Consider the following 13,111-nt stretch of genomic DNA (forward strand, 5'->3'; position numbering starts at 1 on the left):
TTGGAGATTTAGAGTAAACTATTGGTGAGTGATAAGATTTTAACATTTGGTAGACGATATTATCAAATAATGCAAACAGATAAATGTCCCTGTCAATGGCTTATTTTTGGACCCTCGTCATGTTTGTGATTAGACAAGGACGACAGAGACCCAAGTTTTACCAATGAAAATTGAAAATAACTCTTTTTCTTATCTTGAAGGTTTTCAAACTGATTATAGATACGTACTTAAACCTAAAAACAGTGGCGGACTGCACACCCACACCCTTTCGTTGGAAAATAATAATGTATAGATACGTAATGAAGATTTTTTTATGTATGTATACTATGTAGTGAATCCCCTTTATTTTTTCGTATCTTTACTTTTTTATATTTTGACACCCTTAATAAAAATCTTAATTCCACCATTGCCAATAATGCACATCGACTTGTTAAGTATAGTATTATATACAAGTATTCTTGTGGAGAAACTTCCTAATTAAATACCTTTCACATTTTTATTAGAAGTATCTTGTTATTTAGTAGTAGCAAATTTTTTCCCGTAAATTGGGGTAAAACAAATATAGCATGCATTATATTTCGATTTTGCATTTCTTTTTTACATTTTGGTAAATAGACTCAGCTTAAAGCCTTGAAAAACTTAAATTTCTCTAACATGCAAAATAGTGCACGTCTGCGATTATTACGATCATCGGGTAAATGCAATTTAATGAGAACGTCGCAAATTTCATTAGTTCTTCTCTTTCTCCCAAAAAAGAAGAGAGAACAACATAGTCCTTTAAATATATTCTTGAGCAATCTGATCCTCTAAGTTTATCAAAACTGAGCATTTTTATTTCCGTTGTCAAAACTTTTAAGAAATTATAGTTGTTAGATTTAGCGTGAACGTAACTTTGAAAAATCAAAGTAGTACGGACAATAGAAAATACCAACTAATATATTAATTATATGGACAATTTTATTTTTCATTCAATTCCAACAAACACCATTGGATAAACAAATGTGAACATCAATGACGTAAACTTGATTTCCAGTGTCTTATTACATGAAGTAATAAAGCTTTATCAATGAATCAAAAAAAAAAACACACACACACACACAGACACAAGAAGGACGAATGTAAACAATTTTTTTGGACCTTCGATCCAACGTTTACAAACTAGGTGAATAGTACATATTTTGATCTTGATCGAACTCATCATCATCTACAAGAAATTGTTGATATATTTTTTTAGGATCTGGTCAACAAGAATCCTGTAACCTTTCTCAGTGGGATGATAACTATCCCAAAACAAATATTTTGAATCATCTTCACATGTTCCACTGAATTTGTTGCATAATATTACCACCTCTATTGTTCCTGTGCCACAACACCCTCTCCCAACTTCTTCAAATCCTACAACAAATCCACAATAACAAAATTGATAAAAGACAAATACAAGAAAACAAAAAAGAAAACAATAATGAAGCACAAAGCAGTCTATTACATACACCGATAGTCTGAAGAAATTTTGCATTATAAAATCATTATAAGGATATCTATAGCTAATATTGCATAAAAGGTGAATTTGTAATATTAAAGATAAGATATGTTATTTGCTATAATAGATAAAAGTAATCTATATATAATAGATAAGTCATGAATTTATAGAAGGGTATAGTGTATAGTACCGTATTTTTGGGGGTTGACAATGAGATCAAGTAGCGGATTATAGATATCGATTAAAACAAGCTTGGACTGAGGCAACTCTTTGGATAATGAATCAATTGCAGTAGAAAATTTTTCGTTGGCAAATTGTGCTGCTTCATTGTATTCATTAGCACATCCTCTATCTAGCCCTCCAGCTAGTGTTCTCTGTGATGGCAAACACCCTATTGGTGGAATTCCAAATATCCCAATTTTCCTTGCTCCTAAATTGTACAATTCCTTCAACAACAAAAAAACACTTAAATATATCAATACATAATTACTGAAAGTTAATATTTTTAATAATTGGTTACAAAGAACTATCTATTACATTCCATATATATATATAGAATTCAAATTTTTGCCAGTTTAATCATCTGTTATTCCGAAATTACTGGCCCGAATGATTCAAATTTTGATAAAAAGCCGATGATGAGAGGTTTTTGAACTCCTTATTAAAAAGGAGATTTCATTCTAGAGCTTGAATCTAAAACGTTTGATTAAGAATGTGACTTTAAACCTTTTATCATTCCACCACACTTTTTACGTGGGAATTCATTGATTTTGAAACACAACTATGTTAATGAGAGTTTTTCCATATGTCAATGTACTTGATTTCAAATGAAGCTAGTTTTACATAATTGCTCACTTAGAGGATTAAAAAGCCTAATCCACCATATCATTGAAAACGAGTCAATTGATTTGAGCATCAACATTGAGAACTCACCATAAAAAAAGAGTACATATTCCCAATTCTAAGTCATGATAATTAAAAACAAAAACTTGAAAATATATATGATAGGGATAAAGGTATACTAACTTGGACAAATTCAGAAGCTTTTTCCACCATGAGATCAGTATATGAGTTAATATCCTGCTTAAATCGAACTCCAGCCGTGAAGTATGTATTTGCAAAGTCATCGCTGCCAGCAACCACCAAAAATAGGCTATTTCCCAAAATATAATTGGCTTCTTCTTTTCCAACTAATCCTTCTAGCTTCCCAATATATTCTTTGAACTGATTTAATTGTGTTGATAAGGGTATGGCTGACTGATTAACATAAACAAAACAAAAAAATAGGAGCAAAGATCAGTGTTTTTTTTTTTTTTTTTTTTTTTGTGTGACAAGAATGGTAGTGTTGCTAATTATGGCTATATTAATCACAAATACTATTTTCTCTATCCCAGCTCATGTGACCCTATTTTATTTTTTTACAATGCTTCAAAAAATAGTCCCTTTCTGAGGATGGAAACGATTTAAATTAAAATCACATTTTACCTTTAATGATAAATTTTTATAGCCACAAACGATATAAATTAAAAGCACAAGTTTCAATTTGTTTTTTATAAGAATGGTCAATGTTGCTAAATAAGGCTGAATGAATTAAGCACAAGTACTGCTCCCTCCATTTTAATTTACGTGGCCTTATTTATTTTTTTTAAATCTATTTTATAAAGTGACTAGTTTCTAAACTTGAAAACAACTTAGATTAAACTAACTTCAAGTTTTATATAACCTTAATATAAGTTTTTATAGCCATATAAATATTGTGTCATGTTTATAATCAAAAGCTTCAAAGCCTTCATTTTTTTTTTTCAATTAAAATTCATGTCAGATCATATAAAATGAGACAGTAGGAGTAGTAATTATACTATTACTTTAACTTAATGGATAATATAATGAGTAAAAAGTTACCACAATAGTAGCTGTTAGAGGGTCATATCCACAACCACCAGATGCAAAGCTCACACCAGTTTTTAGATCTTCACTTTTCAAGTTTGGATCTAGGTAAGCTGGCACAAACTCTTTAATCCCCAGTTCTTCAACTGAAATGGAAAACAATTTAGTCATGTAAAATTTGCAATTTGCGTTATATTTATTTAGCATTTTAAAGAATTTTCTCCTTGCATTAATAATTAAATTCACTTGACAAGGTGACATCAGAGAAATATTGAGATTGTTTGTCACAATTTGACTTTGTCCCATTTGCACCTATGGCCATGACATGACCAACCAACGCATCTATTATCCAAATTCGAAGAGAAAAAGAATAGATTAGAGGCGGAGCCGGGATTAATGTAGTTACGGGTTTAGTAAAATTCAATAATATAGATTTAAATATTGTAGTTGTGTTAAAAGATTCATTTATATGTATAAATAATCTATCAGAAACCTGATAAGTAAAAAATTGAAAATCAAAGCCCATAAACTAAAAATTCGCTCCGCCTCAAGAACATTAAAGATTATTTTATTTTTGTGGGCTATAAATGCTTGAAAGCTGAAACCCAACTATAAAGTACAGTTGTAATTAAGAAATTGGCTCAAATAAGTTAGTTGCATCATGCAGTTGAATGTTGTGTATATTAATTGGAAGGTAACGAGAATCTCCATTAATTCTATAATAGACAATCTTTTAAACCTGTACTCGTATTTGATGAAAAGTTAAAGTGTGCACGAATAATAAAATATGTACGTAGTAGTCGTGTTCAGAATGCCGCCTATTGAGCAACTATAACCATGATAATATACACTAGTATTAGCGTAAATAATATTTACACCAATAAGTCATTTTTACCAGTCGTAACATGTAACATATTTTATTTCAAATCCTCCATCTTGAAAAGACATGACTATAAATATCATTTGGAAGACTTGATATTGTAAAAAGTTATTCACATTGATTGACACAGTGGCGGAGCTATGATTTTCATTAACGAGGTTCAAAAATTTGAAATAGTAAACAAACGAAGAAGCTAACAGGGTGCAACATCTACTATATATACATAAAAAATAATTTTAACCTTGTATATACAGGATAATTTTCGTTGAAGGGGGTTCAGGTGAACCCCATGGCCAGTACCTAGCTATGCCCTTGAATTGACAATATATAAAACTTAAACTATAAAATAAAGTTAAAAAGAGAAATAAGCACCCTGAAGCCATGCATGAGGCTATATCCATGCAAAGTAATCTTTTAATGGATCTGTATTTTTTAGTTTAGCTTCGATCGATCAATACATTGGCAGATTATTTTTTTCACACTATCAAATCGACTAAAGAGTAACAACACTAAATTGTACATTGAAAAACTAAAGAATAACTACACTAAATTGTACATTAAAAAAACAAAGAAAGAAGGGATTCGTAACCTTGAAAACAAGGCAGGATACTCAATAGGTTAAAATTGATCACTAATAGTGTAAAAAAATATTTACAAACCCTTACCATATCAGAGATACTATACTAAATGATATCAATTGTCATAGATTAACTTGATATGTTATTAAGAATTTTAACTCTTTTCATTATCATAACTAAAAAAGAGATAAAGTGAGAGAAAACGATCGATCTTGGTAGAGGAATTAATTAAGAAAGAAATTAACGACTGTAAAAAAGAGAATTTGTAAATATGTTTTCAGCAAAAGTCAGAAACAAATGCGCTATATGTTTTACGTCAAGCAATATGTCGAGTAACTCTCGATATAACAGTAAAAGCAAGACGTGCATGTGTTTACCTATCAAGTCCGGCGGCGTCTTGCCGTTGCAGAATCTTCCGGTTGGAATTCCACCGTTGAAGTCCTTACCATAAGGTAGAAAATTAGACTTAACTACTGTCGCTATATGGTTATTACTTCCCTGATCCACTATTGAATCTCCAAATGCAAAAACTGCTTTTACGACTAAGTTCTTTGGTAACTGCACCTTCGATTCACAGCCAATAAATAACATAAAAGAAACAAAGTATGATATCACCATGATATTATGCAGCATTATTGTGTTGCTCAAATTAGTTCTGGCACTTTCCTTTTGAAGAATACGAACAAAAGAGAGCTTTTGAAGTTAGGAAAAAGCTTTGAAATGTCGGAGTCGAGTAGGTTTTAGTCAGATTTTTGTTTATTTATACAGGCAAAGAAAGTATATTATACGGTATGAGTTTAAGTTATATACATATATGTCAATTTAATATTTCAATTTAATTTGTTGAATTTTTGAGATTCTCGGTATATTATACTCATTATACTGCTAAAGTTATGGGTTATGATTTAATATATCTTGATATTTTAATAGGTTTTTACATAGATATCTATACTCCGTTTCAAAAGTTATGTGCACTCAGATATATCCAAAGCCAAAAAACTACATCCGCCCCTGAATATACACTATCACTGTAAAAGAAAAAATATACTATTAGGACACCCAAATGATATATGAGTGTAAGCTTACTTAAAGTGTCGAATTTGTAATCTCAAAAATAAAATGTGTTATCTGTTACAATAAATAAGGATGGTCTAATAATGTAAGAATTTTTTAGTCTAATCGTGCTATAACTTAAGCCCTATACATTCTGGAACTTTAGAGTAAGCTAATGGTGATTGGTGAGTGATAAGACTTCAGGTCTCGTTTGATACGCGGGATAATGTAAGATATCTCAATATTAAGTTTGAGATAAAATCTATATGTTGTTAGGTTGAAGGTATAAATATCTCAAATTTAATTTTGAATATCCCATCAAACTTGGTATTATTTTATCTCACCTCTCAAATGAGATAAATTAGTCCAGAAATTATAATCTCAAGACAATAATTTCGAAATAACCCAGTCCGTGTACCAAACGACCCCTAAGAGTTTAGTTTTTAGCAGAGGATATATATTATCAAATATTGCAAGAGATAGATTATGTTTTTTTTTTTTTTTTTTTTCAATGGCTTATTGTTGGACCCTCTAACAATTTTTTATTTTCCAACCTGCTGTCAGATTCAAGATTAGACAGAGAGAAAGTTTTGCAACATGGAAAAGTTTCCCTTTGTTATCTGGCTACTTCATCTGTATTTCTAATTATAGACACGTATTAATAAAACAATAATGCACACCGACTCGTTAAGAGTTTTTTTTTTTAAAGAAAAGTATATCACTTTTTATTCTTAATAACTAGTACTTAACTTCAACAGGGCCGTCTCAACAAGATTAGGGGCCTAAGGCCAAACTTCAAAGAGAGACCCTATTTTTATTAAAAGAAAAAATTGTGATATATCTGTTTATTTAAAGTCTATTTTTAAAGTTTTTTTAGGTGCGAAGTCATTAATTAATATTTTATAATCGTCAAGAACAATACAAAGTTGTTAACAATTTTTTCAAATCAATTTATTCTAAAAAATATTCAAGTGACAACAATATAGCTAATCAATCACGTCACTAAAAAAATTCTTCCTTTTTTTTTTAATAAAAATTGTTTACTCCCTCTATCTCAAGTTTTGTGACACAATTTGAATTTTAGGAGTCAAATTTTATTATTTGTATCCGGAATTCGGACATACAATCTTTAAGTTTTTTGAAATATAATTTACATATTTAAAAACTACATATAAAAATATTATAAGTCACAATAATTTTTTAAATAAATTAGCAATAAAACATGATAAAAAATGGGGCCCCAAAAATTTGGGGGCCCAAGGCCATTGCGTTTTAGTGGCCTTGGCCTTGAAATTACTTCAACTTCAATATTCAACATATCAGGTTTAAGATCACAAAATCTACAAAGACATTTAAACGTATATCTTTTGGTTAAAATAATAAGATTCAAAAAATTTATGTACTTTCTTAAATTTTGTATCTAATCAAACTAAGATATATCAATGAAACATAGACATGGGAAGCATATTTTTGATATAGTATGAGAGATCAGAGGGCATTAGTCCACGTATCATCTCGACTATCTAATTTTCATTTTAATTGATTAGGTGATCTCATTTTTTTACACTATCCTTATATAGAAGTTAATTAAGCTCAAAATGAAAATCTTGAGATCAAATTTGTTTTTCTTGGAAAGACAGAAACTTCGATCAATTAAGCATGAGACAAAAGAACTGTGACCATGATTCTATATTGTACAAAAAAATCTCAAATAACCACAAAAGCAGAAAAAGCAAGACGAAATGAAGTAAATTAATAATTAGTAAGCACTCAGCGATCAATAATCATGATTAGTCATAAATCAAATTTTTCAAATTTCCTCTAGTGGTAAAGACATTCGATCTAACAAAAGAATATATACGTTTCAAATTCTTAACTATCCCATCCTCAAGTTCTTTTATTTTCATTTATCAAGTCGCACTGATATAGACGTGCGTATGAACGAACTTAATTCCCCCCAAAAACATAAAATCATATATAATCCCTATACTTATCTTTCTTTCCCTTACTAAGGAACAAACCAAATCTTTAACAGTAGTAAGATGGAAATTCTTCCAAATTATAACATCCCACCTTTTGATTCATACATTAATAATGGTAGTAGTAAATTAAGCAAATACTTCATTATCAGTACATTTTATTAGCTGATAAATCAATCTAGCTGGATGAAACTCCCTCTTTATTTTGATGTGTGTAATTTCCTTTCTCATTTAAAATATTGGTTCATATACATAATTGGTTAAAAAGTCGTTCATTTTTATCAATATAAAAGGCTTGAATGAATTGCATTAAAGAAAACAATGATATAATTGGTAGATCGCTGTAATCATTTTAAACTATAAGTTGTCAATCTCATACAGCATTATCTCAGATCACCGAAATACACACACATCTTTCCTTGTGAAGACAAAAAAAAAAAAAAAAAAAAAAAAAAAGTTAAATTTCATTAAATTGGTCACACGGGGAAAAGCTTGTATCCACTCATTAAAAAGTGTCGTATCCTTTTTCTAATAATGCTCAATAATGGTTTACCAAAAAAAAAAAAAAAAATAATGCACAATAATGTATGCATGAAATGTCATGGCAAAATTTGTAACATCTGTCTTTAGACAAAATAGTCACTTTTGAGCTCATTAAATGTCTTTAAGAAAAGATGTCTTTATCGAATTAGCTGTTTGTTGAACCGTCTTTCATTAATTGGGCTAACCAAAGAGGTTTAACATTGAAGTTTAAGATGTGATTTGACAATAATGGTAAGACAGCGAAAGTGCACACTCCTTTTTCTCGTCTTAAAGGTTCCTCCCACTCCGTCCTGTAAGTTATATTTTTGGTGGCATCATGTAATGAATGATCCTCTCCGTCTAACTTTTGTTGAGGAAGTAAGGCTTCACGTCCCCTCTTCTATATATTCACCTTTTGAAAGGGGTCCGTGTCAAACCCTCATTACTACCGGAGATGATGGATTGTAATCAGGAGCGGCTCAACATTATTGGTGGCCTAAAGTCAAACTATAATGAGAAGTCTTAATTTTATTTTATTTTATTTAAGGAAAAAAAAGTTTCATATATACCTTTTTTATATGAAGGATATTTTTCTAGCTTTTTGAGATGTAAAATTATGAATAATTATTTTATAATCGATTTCTCCTAATACTTTCTCCATCCTATAATACTTTTCATACTTCATTTTTCAAAAGTCAAATTAACTAGATTAACTTTGACCAATGTTTTCAGATATTTTTTTTTTGTCATGTTGATATAAAAAGAATTGTAACTTATAGAACTTTTCATTTAGTTTTTGAATATCTAAATTGTAATTTTAAATTATTGAATTAATCTAATCTAATTTAGCTCTAAAAATTAGTCAAATTGACTCTCGAAAAGCGAAATATGACAACTAATATGGGACGGAGGGAGTAATTCTTTTTCAACTGATAACATACTTGATCCATTCAATCTCTCTTGAGACATTTTAATATTTTTTTTTTTTTACCTTTCTATTAAAAAGTTCCCAATATTTTGTAAAAGAAAATATCTATAAACCTATTATTGCTAAAAAAAAAAAAATATATATAGGGCCCCTCAAATTTGGCGGCCTAAAGCAGCCGCTTGACTTGCTTCACGTTTAAGCCGACACTGGTTGTAATAAATAAATAAATAATAAAAAGAGCCCTCATTTTTCTTCAATTCCCTCATCAATTATTAGGACCCGTTTGGCCATGGGAATTATTCACTTTTTTCGGGAATATTTTTTCACTTTATGGTGTTTGGCCATAAAAATTTCAAATACAACTTGAAGTTTTATTTGAAATTTGGAAAACAACCATAACTTGTTTTTCACTTTTTCCATTTTCTATTTTGAACTTCTACTTTTGTTTTTTTGTTTTCAATTTTTACCGCAAAAGTTTTTATGTGCTCAATTTTTACCCTAAAAGTTCATACAACTTTTTTCACTGGTCATAGGCAACTTATGTTGAGCAGTTGCTCTCCACTCCAACAACATCACACATCATGTGCTAAAAAATCTCTAAAAGAAAAGAAGTAGGTGGAAATTTTGCAACAAAATCATATTTAGAAATGCTATATTGTTTGTGTACACCAATAAGCCTGCCAGCTGCAGCCTTTTGATGGAAAGAAACCATCAGTTTTGAGCACTCCATAAGCTAATCTCAAGTGTAATTGCTATATTTCGCACACTGGTTATTTTTATTAATTGTTTTGGGTGATTTTGCTATTTTTTAGAAATTGGGGGATATAAATCATATTTCATGTTTTTTAGGAAAAGTGCATTTCAACAATCAAATATTATTTGCAAAAACTATGACCAAACACAATTCCAACTCTAATTTCAACTTCAAAAATTCCAAAAAGAAGGGAAATTATTTTTGGTTTCTATGCCAAACGCCTAGTTAATATCTGACTACTTCCTTTGGAAAAAGGGAAAAGAATATAAACAATGGTCAATAGCTGTCTTTTTTGTTTCCTGGACCAGCTAATTTTTTTTTTTTTTTCAGTTCACCCAGACTTTCACCTCCCAAAGTGATAGGGAGGTTTGGCGGACTGCTATTGTGTTACTCCCTCCGTCCCAGTTTATGTGATGTAATTTAACTAGGCGTGAAGTAGAGGTGACAATTTAAGCTCATATTTAGACAATTAGTCCATTTTACCCACATAGTAGTGAGTTGGATCACTCATAATTCAGGTGGGTAAATACTGGCTTCAAGTCTCTCTTTAACCCATAAAAATATGGGCAAATATGGGTATCCATATAAAAACACACTAGACCCAATAACAACTCATTTTGAAAATGAGAAATTTCTTTCTTACCTCCCACCCCAACCCTCACCCCACCACCCACCCCGCCATGCCCAAAAAATCAATTTCAAATATTTTACTTTTATAAAAGTTTTATAAAAAATGGAAAAAAAAAAATCCCCCTTCAAATTTCAGCTTTCATAGATATTACTTCTATAAAAAATTTATAAATAATGGAAACGAATTTCTGGTCCCCCATGTAACACCTCGTACTTTCATACTAAACCATATCGGTAATATCCCGTAAATTCGAGTTAGATGTGAACGTATGAAACTAGTATAAAGATCATATTTTAGCTATATCAATCCATTCGGGTGATAAACAGTCGTTTTGAAGTCAAACCAAAAAGTGAAGTTCTTAAGGCCTTAAATTCGTCTAAGTACGAGACGGTTGTACTTATGACGGTTTTCGGAGGTAGTGCGGGTTAGGAATTTGAGAAAACTCAAAACATGAAAGTTGTAGGCCTTTGAAATACTTTTCCAACCATATATTATGGAGCTCAAACGGGGCTCGTGCTAGAAGTTATACCCGTTTTACTGCGTGGAAGTGCGCGCGATCGCGCACCGGAGAACGATGTTCTTCGCCTTCGCGCGATCACTGCTGTGAAGTAACCTCCCGAGTTTCGCGACCGCGCACCACGACCACCACGACGTTTTAAGAGCCAAATTTCGTTATATTCATTCCCTTCGTTTTAAACCAATTTTTACGAGGTAAAGAACCCTAAGAAGTCTCAAGCCCTAAGGACTAAGCTCTTCTCTCCCAACCTTCAAGAAACTTCAAGGTAAGCCATTCCATGCAATCCAAGTCAATTCCAACATACGTTCATGATCATTAAGCAAGAATCCATCATTAACATGAGGTTTTCAAGAAAACCCGTCTCAAGGTTCAAGAATTCAAGATTTTGGAAATCCTCTTCAAAGTTCAAGTCTTTAATTCAAGTTTTGGAGCGACTAAGGTATGTAGAGTTACTATCTACGTGTGGGAACATCATTGTTTCTTCCCACGCCTCCTCAATCCATAAAGCATGAAACTTTACAAAACTAGGGTTTACCATTACATACTATGCTTATGATAACCCTAGGTCCGTATCTATGACTATATTATGTTTGAGTTCAGCATTATTCTATCATTGTGTTCTTGATACTCATTATGATTATTGAGAATCTGTCCGTAATCTATGAAAACCCATATCTTGTGTTCATGGGTTCTTGCGTAAATGTTTTTGAATAAAAATGCTTATTTCATGAATATCCTATATGTCTACAAGTTTTCATGCAATTGTATTTTATAACTATGTTCATACCATGACTCAAGATACACACATACTAAATACAAGTTATTTTATGAAACCATGTTTACAAGTTATTTCATGAAACCATGTTTACAAGTTATTTCGTGAAATCATGATTACTGAACAAGTACAAGTTAATTCACGAAAATCATGGGCTTCTTAGCCAACTATATTATGTTCATGTTTTGGGAGTTGCACGAATTACCGAGAAGGCTCGGATAACTGAAACTATGTAACCACCGTAGGACAAGGATCGGCTCGCCCGGATAGGATGATACCTTAATTTTTTACAACGAATGGATCCGTCAGCACAATACCGTCTTATACCACGGCAGGTATGAGAGGGCTCTCTTGTCGCGGCGAGGACCGGACTCCGCGTACCCACGTGGTGATATCACATGTCGGTTTACGAAATATCTCCCTACTTATCATGTTTTACTTATGTTATATATACGTGTACTCTGCTCGTACTCATGTCCCGGGTTTTCGGTTTCGATTCTTGCTCATGTTATTCCATGTCCCGTGTTATTTTTCGGTTGCTTTACGTACCGGTACATTCGATGTGCGACGTCCCTTTATGCCGGGGAGCTGCGTTTCGCGATGCGGTGCGATATACGGAACGACACGTACGCTCGATAGGACGACGTTCGTATCAGCTTATTGGTGAGCCCCATCTCATTCGGGGTTTAGTCGACTTTTGTTTTATGATTAGTTATGTCATCTAAGGTATCTTTGGGGCCTTGTCCCCGTGACATATTTTACGGTCGGACTCATGATAGAGGTTTCATAGACTAGATAAGTCGGTTATGTTATGTCGACTTTCGGAGTCGTATAGCCATTTGGCTCATTCATGTTATTCCGCACTCATGTTTAAACAAGTAATTTTATTAAGTATTATGACTTATTACGTTTTATAAAGGCTCATCATGCATTCACGTTATATTGCTCATGTTGTGCCCTCGTGATGATTCGGCAACCATGTGGTTCGCTCGGTCACATGCGATAAGGCACCGAGTGCGGGGTGTTTCGCCCGAACCATGGTTCGGGCGTGACAAAACTTGGTATCGAGCCACAGGTTCAAGTGTCTTAGGGAGTCTATGCCAAAACCGTGTCCGGTGGGGTCACTT

General features: G+C 32.0%; 1 protein-coding gene across 1 annotated transcript; it reads right to left on the reverse strand.

Annotated features, from left to right (window-relative positions):
- Positions 1-955: 955 nt before the first annotated feature.
- On the reverse strand, positions 956-5,575 carry LOC132033107 (GDSL esterase/lipase EXL3-like). Its single transcript, XM_059422976.1, has 5 exons — positions 5,203-5,575; positions 3,383-3,513; positions 2,507-2,737; positions 1,671-1,926; positions 956-1,395 (listed from the first exon to the last, which is right to left on the reverse strand). The coding sequence occupies exons 1-5, from the start codon at positions 5,456-5,458 to the stop codon at positions 1,205-1,207; spliced, it is 1,065 nt and encodes a 354-aa protein (XP_059278959.1). The 5' UTR covers positions 5,459-5,575; the 3' UTR covers positions 956-1,204.
- Between the last annotated feature and the right edge of the window lie 7,536 nt (positions 5,576-13,111).

Source organism: Lycium ferocissimum, chromosome 10, assembly GCF_029784015.1.
Source record: "Lycium ferocissimum isolate CSIRO_LF1 chromosome 10, AGI_CSIRO_Lferr_CH_V1, whole genome shotgun sequence".
NCBI classification, from domain to species: Eukaryota; Viridiplantae; Streptophyta; class Magnoliopsida; order Solanales; family Solanaceae; genus Lycium; species Lycium ferocissimum.

Excerpts from the sequence above, each read along its gene's own strand:
- LOC132033107 (XM_059422976.1), bottom strand. The coding sequence starts at position 5,458 with ATGCTGCATAATATCATGGTGATATCATACTTTGTTTCTTTTATGTTA. Across the intron at positions 3,514-5,202 it reads GACGCCGCCGGACTTGATAG|TTGAAGAACTGGGGATTAAA; the intron begins GTAAACACATGC and ends TTTCCATTTCAG. Across the intron at positions 1,927-2,506 it reads AAGCTTCTGAATTTGTCCAA|GAATTGTACAATTTAGGAGC; the intron begins GTTAGTATACCT and ends TTGTTGTTGAAG.